At 41.9% G+C, this 18,039-nt stretch overlaps 2 protein-coding genes across 3 annotated transcripts in view; both read right to left on the bottom strand.

Annotated features, from left to right (window-relative positions):
- Positions 1–4,488, bottom strand: part of TTC1 (tetratricopeptide repeat domain 1) — a 56,120-nt gene extending 51,632 nt beyond the window's left edge. The window contains exons 1-2 of one of the 2 annotated variants that reach the window (XM_082456565.1): positions 4,346–4,488; positions 2,895–3,259 (exon numbers count right to left, since the gene is read on the bottom strand). In XM_082456565.1, the coding sequence (XP_082312691.1) occupies positions 2,895–3,227 (333 nt within the window). In that variant the 5' untranslated portion in view covers positions 3,228–3,259; positions 4,346–4,488. Of the gene's footprint in view, positions 1–2,894; positions 3,260–4,319 lie in introns of both variants that reach the window. The other variant, XM_082456564.1, reaches the window with a different exon arrangement.
- A 12-nt stretch (positions 4,489–4,500) lies between these two features.
- The window catches only part of LOC309658222 (uncharacterized protein), a 29,131-nt gene continuing 15,592 nt past the window's right edge, over positions 4,501–18,039 (bottom strand). Inside the window, exons 4-5 of the mRNA XM_082456625.1 lie at positions 11,011–11,073; positions 4,501–4,560 (exon numbers count right to left, since the gene is read on the bottom strand). Of these exons, the coding sequence (XP_082312751.1) occupies positions 4,554–4,560; positions 11,011–11,073 (70 nt within the window). The 3' untranslated portion in view covers positions 4,501–4,553. The remainder of the gene's footprint in view (positions 4,561–11,010; positions 11,074–18,039) is intronic.

Below are 18,039 nucleotides of genomic sequence, written 5' to 3' on the forward strand. Positions count from 1 at the left end.
TATGAATGATCCTGCAATGTATCTTTATATATACACCTATACATATTTTTAATAACTTCCTTAAAATAAGTGACTAGAAGAGAATCAGGTTTAAAGCTGTACTGTCTAATATGGTACTCACTAGCCACGTGTGACCACTTAAATTAACAAATAAAAAATTTAAAAATTCATTTTATCAGCTGTACTAGCCACATTTCAACTACTCAACAGCCAGATGACTGTTAAAATGTGGTAGCCAATGGCCAGTGGCTACCATACTGGACAGTGTAGATACAGAACATTCCCATCACTGCAAAAGGTTCCACTGGTAGCCCTGATCTAGAGAAATGTTCACATAAAAATTTGATATCTGTACCCCATAGAAATGATGTAGCAATCCAAACTCCCAATATTAGTACATGAATTCCTACCTCCTCTTCTTGTCAACATCAGATCAATGTTCTGATCTGAGAGATGAGACATCATGTTTCAATTTGCATTTAAAAATTATTAGTGAGGCTGAAAGTCTGCACATTTTGTGGCCATTTGTGTTTATTTTTGTTGTTGAATTATCTGAACTCTGTCTACTTTAAAAGAATCAAGCTTAAACATATCCTTTTCCCAATGACCCATAAAACCAAACCTTACGTGCAGCAAAGAGACATTTCTTCATCTGTTTTGCTGGTTTCCTAATATTAATTTCACAAAGATATTTATTAAAGCAGCATAAAAATAGCTAATACTACAATTGGGGTGAGTTACCCAGGTGTACACAGTTATCAAAACTCACTGAGCAGGACTTCCCTGGTGGTATAGTGGTTAAGAATCCGCCTGCCAATGCAGAGGACATGGGTTCGAGCCCTGGTCTGAGAAGATCCCACATGCCACAGAGCAACTAAGTCCGTGCACCACAACTACTGAGCCTGCGCGCCTAGAACCCGTGCTCCGCAACAAGAGAAGCCACCACAATGAGAAGCCTGTGCACCGCAATAAAGAGTAGCTCCCACTCACCGCAACTAGAGAAAGCCTGCACGCGGTAACAAGACCCAACGCAGCCCCCGCCGCCCCCCCAAAAAAACCTCACTGAGCTGTACACATCAGAGCTTAAACAATTTCACAACATGTAAATTATACCTTAATTTTTATAATGGGAATGGAGAGCAGAGTATGTAACATTTTGAGGCAAACCACTCAATTGTCAAACCGATGGCAATCCACTATATCAGGGCAAAATAAAGTGTTAGAAAAGCATTGCTAACATTTTAACATAGACGTCTAATCAATGTTTCTAAAAAGCCTGTGCCAGTGATGTGAAAGCTGAACCAAACACTCACTTTCTGGAAAATCATTGCCCTGATGTTACTGTACGGTACTTGATTTAATTTTCCGAGCCATTTCTGGTGAGGTCGTTCATGACTTGGCTCATTTTTGCCCTTTATCCTTCTCTTCTGGTAGCACACACTAACACAAAAGCTAACACATGCATTTTAAAACCAACAGATTTGATCATGAAAAGTGCCTAAGGAAGGACACAGACAAGATGCTTTTCCTCACCTCCCACTACCTCCCCACTCCCATTCTTACACTGCACATTTACCATCTCAGTCCAGCACCAATCCATCATAACCTGTTCAGTGAGTGCGCTCTTCAGAGGCATAAGCCACAAATCTCATTCACGTTCTTTGCAAACTCAGATATTACAGTAACTCTTCAGGTGACCTTGCTTATGGGATCAGAAGGAAGGACATATGGAGGACACTAAGCCTCTCTTTCCCAAAGTGAAGGCTTGCTCAGTTACTAGCCCAGGGCAAAGTAGCAGGAAAGTGTGCATTTTATTAGGACATCTGCTTTGTAGGAAGACAGCTGTTTTTGTTATTAAATTCTACATATTTTGGCTTTGGAATCAAGGAGATCTGGGTTTGAGAATCAGTTCTGCTATTTATTAGATACGTGATTTCAGGCAAGTTACTGTACTACTCTAAGCTGTTCTCTTATGGAGATGTTAACAGTATATGTCATAGGCATGTTGTGAAGATTAAATGAAAACACAAGTAACATTTTAAGCTCAGTGGCTGGCACGTTACTGGTGCTTAACAAATGACAGCTACCATCACACACAATTCTGTTCCTCAAGAATGAAATGTAAATGACACAGGTCCCAGTCACTGCTCTCTGTAACCAAATCACCACCCCCAGGAAATTCAGGCAGTCTTTTTGCTAACAATGGATTAACATAAACAAGCAGCATACCATAATTCTAAAGTCTGACCAAAAAAAACAGCCATTAGAGGAACTTCAGCAGCCAACCATAGATCATTAAAAAAAAGCTAAAAGGCATATATATATATATGTTAGAAACAATTACACAAGATGAACATAAGAACTCAAAGTTCACAGGAAAAAAAGGAAATTTCTTTGCTAAGCAGACACACTCAATACTGCCCCATCATGCCACTGATTTATCTCAGATCCATCACTATTAAAACAATAAACATACAGATGGGCAAGTCACTCTTTACCACAAATGAAGCAGTCTATGACAGCGCATCAGTCACATTTATTCACTTTAAAAAGCAGTTAACATGGGCTTCCCTGGTGGCGCAGTGGTTGAGAATCTGCCTGCCAATGCAGGGGACACGGGTTCGAGCCCTGGTCTGGGAAGATCCCACATGCCGCGGAACAACTAAGCCCGTGTGCCACAACTGCTGAGCCTGCGCTCCGCAACAAGAGAGGCCGCGATAGTGAGAGGCCAGCACACCGCGATGAGGAGTGGCCCCCGCTTGCCGCAACTGGAGAAAGCCCTCGCACATAAACGAAGACCCAACACAGCCAATAAATAAATAAAAATAAATTTAAAAAAAGAAAAAAAAAAGCAGTTAACATGGCAGATCATGCACAATAAACAAAATAGTCACCTTTTTCTCTTCATCTGGCATGTTTTTTTCCAGTTCCATTAGGTATTCGTCATCTAGTTCAGAGGAATTCACATCATGATCAGGTTTGTTCTCAACCTTGTCCACTCCTGGCTCCTCCTTCTCAAATGAGGCACTTGCATCATGAAAGCACTCCTCTTCTCCTTGGTCCTCCTGGGGATGGGTCTCAACATCCCTGAGCAGCTTGCTCTGGGGATGGTGATCTTTGGCATTAGACACTGGAGGGTTAACACGCTCTGCTTCCTGGAGCTCTGTAACTTTCAAACCACTGAACAGATCCTCTGGCACTCTACAGTTTTCTGACTTCTCCCCCATGCTGAATCAGTGAGGGAGGTGAAGCTGAAACTCTGGGAAAGAGAAAATACGTTAGGTAATGTTATCTATCTATCAAATCCTACCTATCACACCTAAACAAACTTCTGCATCAAGGCCCAAATCACACCCTAACTTCCTTTCACTGGAATTCATTCATTTATATATTCATATATAAAGGTTATCATACGCCCATAAATAATGCCAAATGTAATTTTAACTGATACCCTTTTCAGAACTTCTTATAAGCAACAAGAGACACCGATTTTAATGTGACTCTTCCACTTTCCACTGCTCCCAGTTTGTCGGGGTAGCAAAAAATAGGCAGAAGCGAAAACAATGCCAAGAAAAATGAAGTGTCTCTAATTTTTATTCAGAACGAATAGCCAGGTCGTAAATAAGGAACTACGGCCTATCTTTCCAGCACCACCACACGAAGCTCAAAAATAAGTTTCTGGTGGAGCTAAAAATACAATCCGTGCCGAAAGAATAATCACCAACTTCCCCCACAGGCGTTTGGTAGAGCCAACGCAGGTTATAGTGGGAGGCCCTGGCTCAGGTGGTCCTAATCAGCATTCCCGAAGGAGTCAGAATCAGCCACGAAAAGCGTGGTTCTCAACCCTGGCTGCAAAAGGTTAACACCTGGGACGCTTTAGCAAGTTCTGCTGCCCAGATCTTATACTCCACAGATGCTGATTTGTTGCTCTGGCGTGGAGCCAGGGCATCTGTATCTTTAAAAAGGCATCCCAGGTGATTCTCACGTGCAGCCAATTGAGAACCAGTGTTGTAGAAGCTGAGTCAGATCGATAGCACCGCCGCCCCTCTGGTCGCAGTAAAATCACGCCAACGACCCTTGTGTTGCGACAAGAACCCGAATTCGCTCCAGCTCGTTCCAAGAAAACTTAAAACAGCACGATTTTATTACGGAGACTTTGCCTCCACAGCAACGTTTTGTTTCTCCCCGCTCCCAGGTCTAGTGGAAGAACACAGGGGTTTGAGGCCTCAGAATTGAGGGCCACCCCACCCTTCCCAAAGGTTCGTCCCCCGTAGCTGTGTCCCTCACCGCCAAGAAAACACACCCGTGGGGCTACTCACAGCTTCACAGCTCCACTCGTCCTCACCTTCTTCGCCTCTGAGATCCTCTACTTCCGCTCAGTCAGAAGCTCTTCCGTCGGCGCTGACCAATAGCGTCGCTGTTGGCAAAGCATCCCGGGAAATGTAGTAAAATCTCAGGATGACAGGGCGTTTGCTGTCGCTGTGTGACGTCATTGTACGGGCTTAAATATGAGCGACGGTTGCCGTCTTGGGTTACGGCAAGAGTCCGCGCTACTACGCACTGCAGGAAAAAGCGGAAAAGAGAAAGGCTGTTTCTATGGTGTTACTTTTACACCTCCGATATGACATCTTTCATGTCAGCTATGCTGTGTATAGTAGAATCCTGAAGCATGAACCTTGTCCAGAAATAAAGTTTTCCCTCTTATGTTTCTCAAAGGGTGTCTTTCAAGGGGTCTACCGCTAGATCAAAACAGTGTTGACAATAATACTAAGTTGTTATCTGCCTTTTCCATACTCCTTCTCTCATGAACGTACAATGGATTTTTCCAAAGGTTATGTGTCCTGTGATAGTGCAATGAACTAAACGCAGGAGTGATGAGACTCCAGATGTTTTCTATTAAGCCAGAGGTTTGCAAAAATGTAAAACAATGCCACTCTTCTCACTATATATATTTTTTTGCTTTGGAAAACACAGTATCTATAAAAAGATTATTTATGTTGCATATAATGGGTGTATTGTTATCTTAATTGAAAAATTAGCATTAGAATGTTTTCATTTCTACTAGTAAACATTGATAGGTATAACTCACATCAACAAAAGCTTTTCGTGGTCCTCAATAATATTCGAGAGTATTAAGCGGTCCTGGAACCAGAAGTGAACTGTTGGCCTATACATTCATTCAAGAAATGTTTACTGAATGTTTATTAGACCCCAAGCATTGCCCACTAGGAATACAGAATTGAGATATCCCTTAAGGTAGCCAGACACGTTACCAGCAAGAACAGCAGGGTATTAGTTTTCTATAATTCACAGAATCTATTGCGGAGATAGCTGGGAGGGACTTTTTCCAGAAGGATATCAAATTTATTTCTTCAGTTTATGTCTAAATGAGGTTATGCATACAGTTATATTTTTGTGTAAATCAAAAGCTTTAATATACTGAAAGTAAACATTAAAAATATATCAGAATTTTGGAAACCTTTTAATATTTCTTAATTTTTTAAATACAGCAAGAACTATAAAAAGGTAAGTGGTTAGGTCTTATGATCTTTAAGAAGTCCTGTTAATAAATTCTGGTGTGATAGAAAGGCTATAAATTTTAGAGCAAACTAAATAAGTAAATAAATAAGTTAAATAAATGCATTACAATGTCAGCTGCTTTACTAGCTGTCCAACTTTGGACAATAATTCTAGTAGCTAACCTTGATTGATTATGTGCTTATTAGGTGCTGCTACATGCTGTGAAAAATGCTTTAGATGGATTATTTGATTATTTGAATTCTAATTCTGGCTCTGCCACTTGACTAGCTGTGTGACATTGGGACAAATTACTTAATGCTTCTAAGCTTAATATATAAATTTACCTCATACGTAAAAATTGGGATTGGTAACAATGGTTCCTCCCTCTTTAGTTTTTTGGCAGAAAGAAATGATATAATCTAGAAGACAAGGACCCACAGGACTTGGCACATAATATTTAATTAATGTGAGAGACAATAATGATATGTGACAGGGCTTGTGACAATAGCTGTGTACCGGAAACCTAATAAGAAACAGTCCCTGCCCTCCTCCATCTCAAGGAACTCACGGGCTAGTGGGGGAGGGGAAGGGGGGGATAAAGGCACTACTGAGCCTAAAGGAAGAAGCAATCCATTCTTTTCTTTTAATATCAAGAAGAACAAACGTCCAGTTGGACCAGCTTGGTAGATCTTCACTAATAAGATATTTGAGTTAGTCTGTTGAAAGAGGAATAATTCATTAAGAGGACCAAAACTGGAGAGGCTGAAGGACATCTTGAAAATATTAGAAGCATTCTGGGGAATGATAAGCAGTCGGATGTTGCTGAGGTAGAGAGCACAAAGCAAGAAACATTTTTAGAGGTGCAAGCCCACCAATCAATTGAGAACCATGGAGATTTTGTCTCTTTGTGCTTACAACCCCTCTGTAAAAGGAAAAGAAATATTTTTCATCTAGAGGGCAGTTCTGTTATTTTCCCAGCGCAAAGACCATGTCTGTCTTGTTTACAGTTGTAAGGGGTCAGTGAACATCCTGTTATCACATGGGTGAATGATCCTCTTTCAGGAATTTATGGACAAAACACTGAGTAACTCAGTGCTCTGATGGGTTGCGTAAGAAGATTTTGAGACTTCTGGAACTTCCTTATACCACTGGTGTAAGAATTAAACACAGAAAGTGAAGGGCTTAAGATAGAAAAAAATACTTTAATATTAATAGCACTTAGCGTGGCAAGTGCCCAATAAATATTTGCTGTTATTGTAATCATTATTATTAACGAAGGTGTTATAGTATTACCACTATTATGACCAATTACTAATAGTAATAGTAATTTAATTATTACTTGTGTTACTAATAATAACCAATAATATTATTAATAGTGATAATATGTGTGAAGTTTTCATTCACACCCCCCCCCCCCAGACAAGGGACTGAGCACCTAAGTTTGTTGAAAGAATGGAAGCTGAACATGAATGAATGAATAATGAATGAATGAATGCTAGGCAGCATACTAGACCCTGTGGTGGGTACAGCAATAAATCTGGAGAGTAGCAAAATAATCATTTACTCTTTGCTTTTCTCCCTGGGGGGAGCAGCTGGGTGGTTTCTTAGTGGCACATGCCCATCTCTCAATCATAAGGAGTTGCCCACTTAGTCTGGGCCAGCTAGCTCTGGGCTGGGAGCAGAGCAGGGACTAGGAAGGGGGTAAGCAAGTCTCGGCAATGGGTAGAAGTGATGGAAGATACTAGAGAAGGAGTCTTATACTCAAGGGTGCTTCTTTGGTTCACTGGCACGGCAACAGGCTTGTTGCCCAGTATGGTGGTTAAGAGTGTAAGTTCTAGTGTCAGACTGCCTGGGTTTGAAGCCCTGCTCTGCCTCTTAGCAGCTGTGTGATATGATCATGGACAAGTCACTAGACCTGAACACCTACCTCAGAAAGTTTCATGAAGCTTAAATGGGATAACGAACCTAAAACACTTTGTACAGACCCCGGCTCAAACTTTAACTGTATTTTAAGTTAAAGCAAATTATTTTAATTGCGTTGTGGAGAATCTGCAGGCAGAGATGGAAATCACTTCTGCCTCTCCCAGTGACTTATTATGTACACACTGTACTAAAACTTTAGGAGGCTCTGTGCATCTATGCTCCCTGGAGCTAGAGATTTAAGTCTATGCTAGACTGATTCAGTCCTTTTTGTGCTCAATGTGAATATATTAATACCACAAGGCTACTGAGCCCAGCTTTGGGGACAAAGCTTTACACTCCGGTATCCTCTAAGTTCTGGGCTCCTTCTCCCAGAGTTGGGGTGCTTGAATTTGCTAAAGCAGGGTCCAATATCCAGGAATAGTCAGGGATGTATATAAAAATATATAATTAACATGTAGATCCTGTATTCTTATAGTGTTTCCAAGGGATGCTATGGCTTTTTATTTTTTCCCAGTTCTAATTTTCAAATTGAGATTTCTTGATAGGAGACATAATCAAGAGTTAACATCCTGCGCATTTAAATTTCTAGATTTCTGTTTCCCTGTGATCAGCATGTCCAATAGTGATAGATGTGAGACGTATGTGTAACAGAGAAGAACAAACCTGACCCCATGTTAGATCTATTCCTTTAGCTCTAACCCTTGTGCTCTGTCGCCTGTGCTTAGTCATGCTGGCTCTGTACCTTTGTAAAAGAATGTTGCCTATAGCCTGCAATAGACCAGACAGCTGTTCTCAAGGCTCTGACCTTTAAAGGTATAACACTTTCCCATTAAAAAGTTGCAGAACAGAGAATAACATTTGGCTTGTTGGAGGTTTATAGGAACATTGTGACCACATCTATGTGGACAGCTGCACGAATAAAGGATTTCTGGCATCAAGAAGTTTGCAACAACTAGCCACACCCCCTCCCCTTTTAGTACGAAAGAAGCCTGAATTCTAACTCAGGTAAGATGGTTCTCTGGGACACTAGTCCACCATCTTCTCGGTCTGCTGCCTTTCTGAATAAAGTCACTTATTCCTTGCCCCAACACCTCGTCTCTCGATTTATTGGCCTGTCGTGTGGTGAGCAGTACAAGCTTGGACTTGGTAATGTATGCAGTTTTTAGAGTTCTAGCAGGGCGCTTCCCTGGTGGCGCAGTGGTTAAGAATCTTCCTGCCAATGCAGGGGACAGGGGTTCAAGCCCTGGTCCGGGAAGATCCCACGTGCTACACAGCAACCAAGCCTGCAAGCCACAACTACTGAGCCCACGTGCCACAACTACTGAAGCCTGCGCGCCTAGAGCCCTGCTCCACAACCGGAGAAGCCACGGCAATGAGAAACCCGCGCACCGCAACGAAGAATAGCCCCCGCTCACCGCAACGAGAGAAAAGCCCACGCACAGCAACAAAGAGTAGGCCCCTCTCACGCAACTAGAGAAAGCCCGCGCACGGCAACAAAGACCCACAGCAGCCAAAATAAATAAATAAATAAATTTAAAAAAAACAAACTTGAACCTGTACTCAGATTTCATAAAATTTACAGTTAAAAAAATAGATTCATATATCCAAAATTTTCAAAAATACTTCCCAAATGACTGAGTCAAATACTAGTTTTTTAATTTAAATTTAATTAATATGAAATAAAACCATTAATATGGTTGCACTAGTCACATTTCAAATGGTCAACAGCCACATGAAGCTAATGTCTACAGCATCAGATAAGAGAGGCTTAGATTTTCCAGAAAAACAGCTAACTAACATTCATAGAGAACTTAGGTGTGTCAGGGGGTGTGCGCATTATTTTACATTTGTAATTGTAGGTAATTCTTAACAACAACCCTGGCCTCCCTACTTTCACCCTTTCTTCCTATGATCCCATCACCATGCAGTAGTAACCAGACTGATCTTTTAAACACACGAGTCCTGTTCAAGTCGTAACCATTTTCACTGGCTTCTCAGTCTGATTAGAATAAAATCTAAAATTCCTTGTCCTGACCCAGAAGGCCCATGTAAGCTGGTCTCTACCCACCTCTCTGACCTCACCTTGTACCACTGTCCCCCTTGGATGCTGACTACTCTCTTCCTTCCTAAAACACAGTATTTTCCCATCTCAAGACCTTCCTGTTCCACATTCCCTCTGCCTGATGCCATTAACAGCTCTTCCCATGGTTTGCTCAATCTCATTCTGCAGGTCTTGCCTAAATATCACTTAAGTAGCTCACTCTGTTACATCACCCCGTCTCCTTCATACCATTTATCACATCTGTAACAATCTTGAGTATTTATTTACTTGGTTATAATAACTCCTTCTACTAGACTGTAAGAGCCACAAGGATTGAGTTCTTGTCTGTCTTCTTTGCTGTGAAATCCACACAGCCCAGCACAATGCCTGGTGCAAAATAGACACTCAAATATTGTATAAATGGATGACACTGATAAGTATTATTATTACAAATGATAAGACTGAGGCTCAGAGAGGTTAAAAGTTTTCCCCAAGGTCACACAGCTAGTCGAACAGAACAAGGACATAAAGCTGGGTCTAACCACAAAGTCTGTGTTTTTCTAAAGAACAAAAGGGGTGGGCAGATATAGTAACCTTAACTGTTAAAGGAGAAGTGGCTTTGAAGGTGATTTATATCTATAAAAAAAAATGGATATATACTTGGCAGGAAAACTCAGCAGTTTTTCATTGTCAAGCTAATGGCTCAGAGCCTGGTTAAAGATGAGGCCTTTAATGCTGGTAATGGAAGGATGAAGATACCATATAAAATGGAGACTGACAGTCTTGGAGGGAGTCATGCAGAAGACTGCCAAGGCAAGCATCCTGCACCCACTTGCCCTACTGCCCAACCCCCCTCTGCCCTCAACCTTGGTCATTTGGATCAAGAAAGGGAATTCGTGCCCCAACCACAAATGGAATGACTGAGCTAGGACATTTTTTTCCCCAGGGACTCATCCGCTGGACCAAACAATTTATTCTGAGTTAGGACACATACTTCCAACCCTCACTTTACTATATTAAATGTCAATGCCCATTTTAAAGCATAAAGCAATGTGTTCAGGATGTATAAACCTTTGCAAGTTCAGGCAGCAGGCCAATTTTGGTCCAGCAGGTGTCAAGGACGGGAGTCAGAAGGAAGAAGCGATCGTTTGCTGAGTGCCAACTGGTTGTCAAGCACTGTGCTGAACATTTTTATCTGTCATTCCCCTCACTGAATCCTCCCAGGCTCCCATTTAAAGGAGGAGGAAATCTTTTCACTCCAGAAAGGAGACTGGTTTCTTTGTCATCCTTTGTTCAGGTCAAAGCAGAGGCAGTGGATATTGGGGGAGCTAAATAACTTACAAATTCCACAGCAAGAAGCTCTGTCCCAGGTTTCAGATCGCAGCTTGGAGGTCCCCTCTCTGGGGGCTCACATTTTAAACAGCATGCCTCTAACCACACCCCACCACTCCAGTGATTCTCTTTCACAGGGCTCCATTTCATGAATCATGGCACGTTAAAAAATTATTTTCAGTTATTTTACTTACTTCTTGTCTTTTCTGCTACAGAGAAAGCATAGCAGTTTTACAGCAAGAGTTGGCAAACTTTTCCTGTAAAGGGACAGGTAGTAAATATTTTAGGGTCTATGGGCCATGTGGTCTCTGCTGCAACTGCTAGACTGCTGTTATCACCTGAAAGCTGCCAAAGACACCATGTAAATGAATGAGAACATGTGTGTTCCAATGAAACTTTATTTACAAAAGCAGACATTGGGCTGGACTTGACCAGTGACTGTAGTTTGCCAACCCCTGTTTTAGAGCATGGATTGTGGCATCAGACTGGCTGAGACTGAATCCCAGCTCAGCCCCCGACTAGTCCTGTAAACTTGGACAAGCTCCTTAACTTTAATAAACTCCCCATTCCTTATCTATAATGTAACATGGGGTAACAGTATTTTCCTTCTAGGGTGATTGGGAAGCATAAATGAATTAACGTAAGTAAAATACTAGAACAGAGCCTGTCTCTTAAAATTTTTAATGTTATCGACATTAGTCTTAAGTGTCAGGAGGGCAAAGGCCACATCAGTTGTGCTTGGCACAGTGCCTTGCAAAATGTAAGCAGTCAAGGAACACTTGTAAACAAATGAATGAGTAAATGAATGAATGAATGATCTCTCACTAGGATCATAAGAAAACCAGAGTTTATTCTCTGTTTTTATTTATATATATATAAAATAGGCTTTTCTTTTTCTTTTTTAGTAGCATAAAAATTTCCCCTAATCCTAACTTTTAGCTGGGTTCTTCTCTATGTGGCTCAGACACCAGAATCAGACTGACATTTTCTCGAAGCCAGAAAAAAAGGGCAGCTTCCATTGTGCAAACCAGACATCCTCTGCAACAAAAACATCCCAAAGTATTTCCATAAATACTTGGGGAAACCAATCAAAATACCAGCTTGTTTAGGAACCATCTTCCTTGGCCAAGCTGACTACCTCCCAGTATCCTGTGTCTTTGAGTTTAAGACTGCGAAAGCACTAAGTAACACCCCAAACATAATTTGAGGTCATTTCTAAAATATCATTTAGCAAGTTAAGATCTTTGTAGATATTTACTTTGCTATTTAAAACATTAATTATGGTCACCTCAGCAGATTTCTTGGATGAATAAATATTTGATAAATATTCACAGATATTTTAAAGGCACAGATTACGAAACAAACCAACTTTCTCAATTTTCCTGTCATTTGTCCAATTATCCCTGTATTTAGAGATTACAGAGGAAGTGACTGGCTGATCTATGATTTTTTTCTTTTAACCATGGTACATTGGCTTAAGTTTTTCAGAGCCTAAGATAACTGGAGTTATATGACCCATTGGAGAAATCTCATTTTATCTCCTTGTGTTCATAAGTAGTTCCATCCAAGTGCATTTAAGGTGCAATTTCCCCCTATATTATTGAATTTTATACTAGTTCAATCCCACTCTGGCACTAGGAAAATATATGGCTGTCTCAGGACACTTACCTAGAAGTGATAGAAAAACATCAGCATCTCTGGGAAATAGGTCTAAGGTTGGATAATTTAATAACCCTTATCATTTACTTGGTACTTCAGAAGCTGACTCTGCATAATTGAAAAGGCATAAGCTCTGCATCTGTGTGTGCTCACATGCAGATTTCTCTGGTTCTCCTAGCAGTTCTTAATTAGATAAGGCAAGTATTATTCTCATTTTACAGAAGAGAAAACTGAGGAAATGGAGAGCTGAAGGGTCTTGTTCAGGATGACCATGATAGCTAGTGGCATAGTTTCATTTACAGCCAGAGGGGCAAAGAGATCTCATATATCAGAAGCTTTGTCTCATCTGTTCCATGGACTCCTTGGTAGTCTACTGAAGGCTATGGACCCCTTCTTAGAAAATGTTTTTAAAGGCATAAAGCAAAATACACAGGATTATGAAGAAAATAAATTATTTTGAAATATAGTTACTAAAATATGAGAAAAAAATTGTAAGGTAGATCTATATAAATATATGTCTCTTTATTAACACATTAAATATAGCAGGTCTAATAACTACCATAATTTTGAGGTAGTGATGAACATAAATGATAACATATCTGAAACAACTATAATATGCAACTATAATATGCTCTAAAATATCTGTGATTTCTTTTGGTGAAAAAGTCACAGATTCTGCTAATATTACTGTGGTCCGTTGCCTACAGTCATAATAGAAGGAAATGCTAAATTTCAACTAGAGGTTAGGGAAAATAGGAATGAAATAGTTTTCCCCATCCAAATCCACAACCCTTCTCCCTGAATTTTATCCATGGTCCCGACAAGGGTCTGTAGACCTTAAGTTAAGAACTCCTTCTCTAGTCTGGTCCTTCATAAAGCAGATGAGAAAACTGGGGGCAAGAGAGAGAAAGTGATTATTTAGGATTGCTTAGCTATGTAATAGCAGGGATAAAACTAGAACCCAGGGGTTGAAAAGGCCTTCCTTATAGGGCTATTATGAAGAGTAAATACAATAATATATGTAAATGCTGGCACAATATCAGGCACACAATAGCCATCTTGCAAAAAACATGGCCACGTGATGCAGTGGAAGCACAAAGAGATGGGACTTTCTGGAAATCTCCTTAAATAAAAGGGGGACAGAGTCAGCTGTATGTGCCTTTTGCCTGTGTCCCTTTCCTTTTCCTGCCTGGAAGAGAGACATTGTGCCACATTAGAAGGACAGTACAGGCAAATGCGAGAAGGGACACGGGGCTCTCCTCATGGTTTGGAGCGGCCGCATTAACCCTGGGTCACCTACCCCCAGACTCCTCACACGACAGAAAAAATAATCTTCTGACTTGTTCAAGCCACTGCTACTTGTGTTCTGTTATGTGCAGCCAACTCACTCACTGACACACAGCTCTTGCTCGTTGGGTGGCTGACTGTCTCTGAGCTTCTCAGTCTGTAAGCGCAACACCAAGGTTTTCTGGTGAGGATCAGAGGATACAGAGAACTTAACGCAGTGCCTGGCCCAATTCAAGTGCAAAGTTAAAGGCAGCTGTTGTTACTATTACAGTTTCAGTGCCTCGCAATTCAGTGCTCTTTCTTCCGTATTGGCTCACAGCTTCAAGACCACACTCACAATTCCTATCTACCCCCGACCTATCCCCAGCACCCCTCTCCCCTCCCTCTGGTACACATGCCTCTAATTCAGCCTTGATTAAATGCTTATCATGTCTCACAGAAAGGAACAGTTTATGAAAATGCTGACAGAGGCAGAACACCTAATAATTAGTGGCTAACAACCACAGACATGGAAGCAATTAGGAGGTTTATATAAATTCAGGGGATGAAAGCAACTTCTCATTTATTCCTCAGATTTCTTGCATAAGCCCTTGAGATGTTATTTCTGCCAGCAATGCTGACTTCACAGGAAGAATGTGGGATGAGAAGTGAGTGAAGAGGTTGTAGGGGGCTGTGAATACCCCTTCCACCCCGCTCCAAACACCCCTTCAACCCCACTCCTGTGGCCACTCTGCTGGACCTTTACCATCAGAGCTGGGGCCCTACGAGTCGTACTCTTGGCCTATGGTCTTGTCAACAGGACGGCGCTATTTCCCCACCTGGTACTTTCCTTCCTTGGACATCCCTTTCCCCAGCACTGATGGACTGGGGACCACTTGGGATGCTAATGCCTTCCAAAGTAGTCTTCCTGAGCCATGGGGCCTAGAAGCGAGGCACATGGCTCTCTACACTCAGGGCTGCCTGGGCCTCTGTAAGTGTACTGGGTAGGCTAAAATTTGGCACCCCTTCCAATGAATATCCTCTTATCATAATCTGTTAAAATAATATCACTAAAAAAATTCAGGTAGGAGGAAAAAAATGCCGGTAGAAGAAATAGGACTAAATTGGAATCCCAGCACCATTCCCCAGAAGTGATATTAACAACAGTCTGCTGCGTATCCTTCCAGAAAATTTTCATACACTGTAATGGACTGAGTTGTGTTTTCCCCCTAATTCATATGTTAAAACCCTAACTCCCAATGTGACTATATTTGGAGATAGAGCCTATAAGGAGGTAATAAAGGTTAAATGAGATCATAAGGGTAGGGTCCAACTCCAATAAGACTGATGACCTTATAAGCAGAGGGAGAGACACCAGGGATGCGTAGGCCAGAGAAAAGGCCATGTCAGGACATGGTGAGAAGGCAGTCATCTGTAAGCCAAGGAGAGGCGCATTGGAGAAATCTACATTGCCAACACCTTCAGCTTAGACTTCCAGCCTCTGGAACTGTGAGAAAATAAGTTTCTGTTATTTAAGCCAGCCAGACTGTGTGTGGTATGTTGTTATGGCCGCCTGGGGTGACTAATACTCTGACTTCATTATATAAGTATATGGGCAGGACAATTTATCAAAATATTTCATTGTGCTTAACCTCTCTATTTCTTCCTTCCCCCTCTTACTAAGGAGGCAGTCGGCATTTGCAATTCCTTAGCTCAGGGGTGGCTGAAGCGTCTTACTCCTTAAGAGGTTTTCTTCACTTCCATGCCCAGGAGTACTACACATGTTTGCCAACATTCTCTCCAAAAGTATACTGTCAACTTTGCCCTTCAGATTTTGTTTAGTGAGGATGAGGATGAACAGATTTTCTACAAATACAAATGCATAGTGCTTCCTTGGTGGCGCAGTGGTTAAGAATCCGCCTGCCAATGCAGGGGACACGGGTTCAAGCCCTGGTCCGGGAAGATCCAACATGCCATGGAGCAACTAAGCCCGTGCACCACAACTACTGAGCCTGAGCTCTAGAGCCTGTGAACCACAGCTGCTGAGCCCGTGTGCCACAACTACTGAAGCCCATGCGCCTAGGGCCTGTGCTCTGCAACAAGAGAAGCCACCACAATGAGAAGCCCATGCACTGCAACGAAGAGTAGCCCCCACTCGCCGCAACTAGAGAAAAGCCCTCGCACAGCAATGAAGACCCAGCGCAGCCAAAAATAAATAAATAAATAAAATTAAAAAAAAAAATACAAACGCATAGGGAATTCCCTGGCAGTCCAATGGTTAGGATTCTGCACTACCACTGCAGGGGGCATGAGTTCAATCCCTGGTCAGGGAACTAAGATCCCGCAAGCCACACGGCACGGCCAAAAAAAAAAAAAAAAAAAAAAAACACATAGAAATAGATTAACCACCCAGTAGGGCCTATTTCTGGGGGCAAAGCAAAATTAATGTTCTAAGAAAAAAATCCAGGGGAGCATCTCTTATTGTTCCATGTACTTATTCTCTTGTTAACTCTCTTTTGTGATTTTTCTGAATCCGACAACTTTGGGGGAGGTAGGTTAAAGGGTACAAAATAAAGATTATTTAACAAATTATCCAGTCCTCATAAACAGGTCCATTATTTAGTTTCAAAATTTCACCTCTGGTGAGGTGCCCAGTGATTTTGTGAGGCTAACTTCAATTATTTTCAGCATACATTAGTTCTACCCCACCTGCATGGTTCAAATGAATTAATTACTCTTTACTACCAGGCACTTAGGAAGAAAACAAATTATTTTCTGGTGTGGGCAAAAAGGAACAGCAGGAAGCAACATCAACGGTCTACCTTCCACTCCTCTTTCGCCTGACTTCAGGGCAGAAGACACCCACAGATTGAGACCTATTTTCTAGGTGGAGGTCTCTTACCGAAAGTTTAACACTCCTTCTGGATCGGTGCCTAGAACTTGGGTCTCCCCCTCCTGTGTCTGGGAGAGTCCCAGGACAGGGCTGCTTGTAAGGCCATGTGCTGATGGATACATACAAACAGTCCCGGGGTTCGACAAGGACCCCTCCCATGCCTGACCTTCCAGTCTTGTCCCTTAGCTTCCTACTACCCATCTCTTCCAAGTTTGTAAACAGGACTATTCTACTCTAGGAGCTGAGTTCAGTTAAGGAGGGTTTTGTCTGGGTTCTGCTGGGGAGTTGTACAAAGTAATATCTTGATTTGTGACACATTTTGAGCCAAAACATAATCACCAATTGAATACCTTTTTTTTTTTAAACTCTTTTTAAAGGGAGAAGAAACATTTGTATGAGAATGTTCCCAGGCACAGGCAGAACTAGAGCTTTAAGAAACAAATTCTTTGCCATGATTACCAATGTTTTGTTGACTTTGACCAAACACGTGCACTGTACAGAGTTAGGTCTATGTTAGGAAAGAGTGGATTTAAAAAAAAATCTCCCCATTGAGAACTGCCTTTTAGAGCAGGAATGAGACCAATTAACTTTTCCACTAATTTATCCCAGTGATGTTTTAGCATTTCTTATAGATCCTCCGTCCCCTCAGGAAGCTACAGAGCTGGTTTGCTATTTAATCCAGCTGTCTACGCTAAAGTCCTGGGGCTCTCAAGGCATCAGTTTGAAGGACATTGGAAATTCCTCAAAATGTTTTATCTAGGAAGATTTTTCTAAGAACTACAGCACAGAGAGCTGCTTTTACTATACCTTAAACTGAACAGCCCTTTAGATCTTCGATTTAGAAACAGTACTTATTTGGGGGCTTCTTAGCAATCACTGCTCTGAGGGGCTCCTTGAATAGGATGAATGATGAGAAGTCTGAGTGCCTGTGGAGGCTGCGTGGAGAGCTATTATGACCTCTTCTCACGGGAATGGACTCTGCCAGTAGCATATCCTCTTGGGAGGGTAACTAGGACCGGCAGGGTGAGCACAACTCACGAAGACCTGTTTCTAACAGATCCTCTCACTTCGGGAGGATGAGGTGGGGTTTGAGAAGCAGTGAGTCTGATCAGGTTGATTGATTCTTTTCACCATTCATCCATCCCTTCCCCTGCTGAGGACTTCTGTGAGGGAGTCACAGCTGAGTTCCCAGTTACCCTCAAGGTCAGCTTCAAGGGCCTTGGATGAGAAGCCAGTTCCTGTCTCCTCAGCTTTAATTTCCAAGCCGCAGGCCTCCCTGGCTCATTCCCCTTGCTCCATCACAGTGACACAGTGACAGGGTGGGGGGTGGGTGAGGGCTGGTACTAGCCGAGTCTCAGCCAGAACTTTGTCCACAGCCCATAATTTCCAGAGGTTTGAGGGCCTC

The sequence above is a fragment of the Balaenoptera physalus genome (genome assembly GCF_965194825.1).
Source record: "Balaenoptera physalus genome assembly, chromosome: 3".
NCBI classification, from domain to species: domain Eukaryota; kingdom Metazoa; phylum Chordata; class Mammalia; order Artiodactyla; family Balaenopteridae; genus Balaenoptera; species Balaenoptera physalus.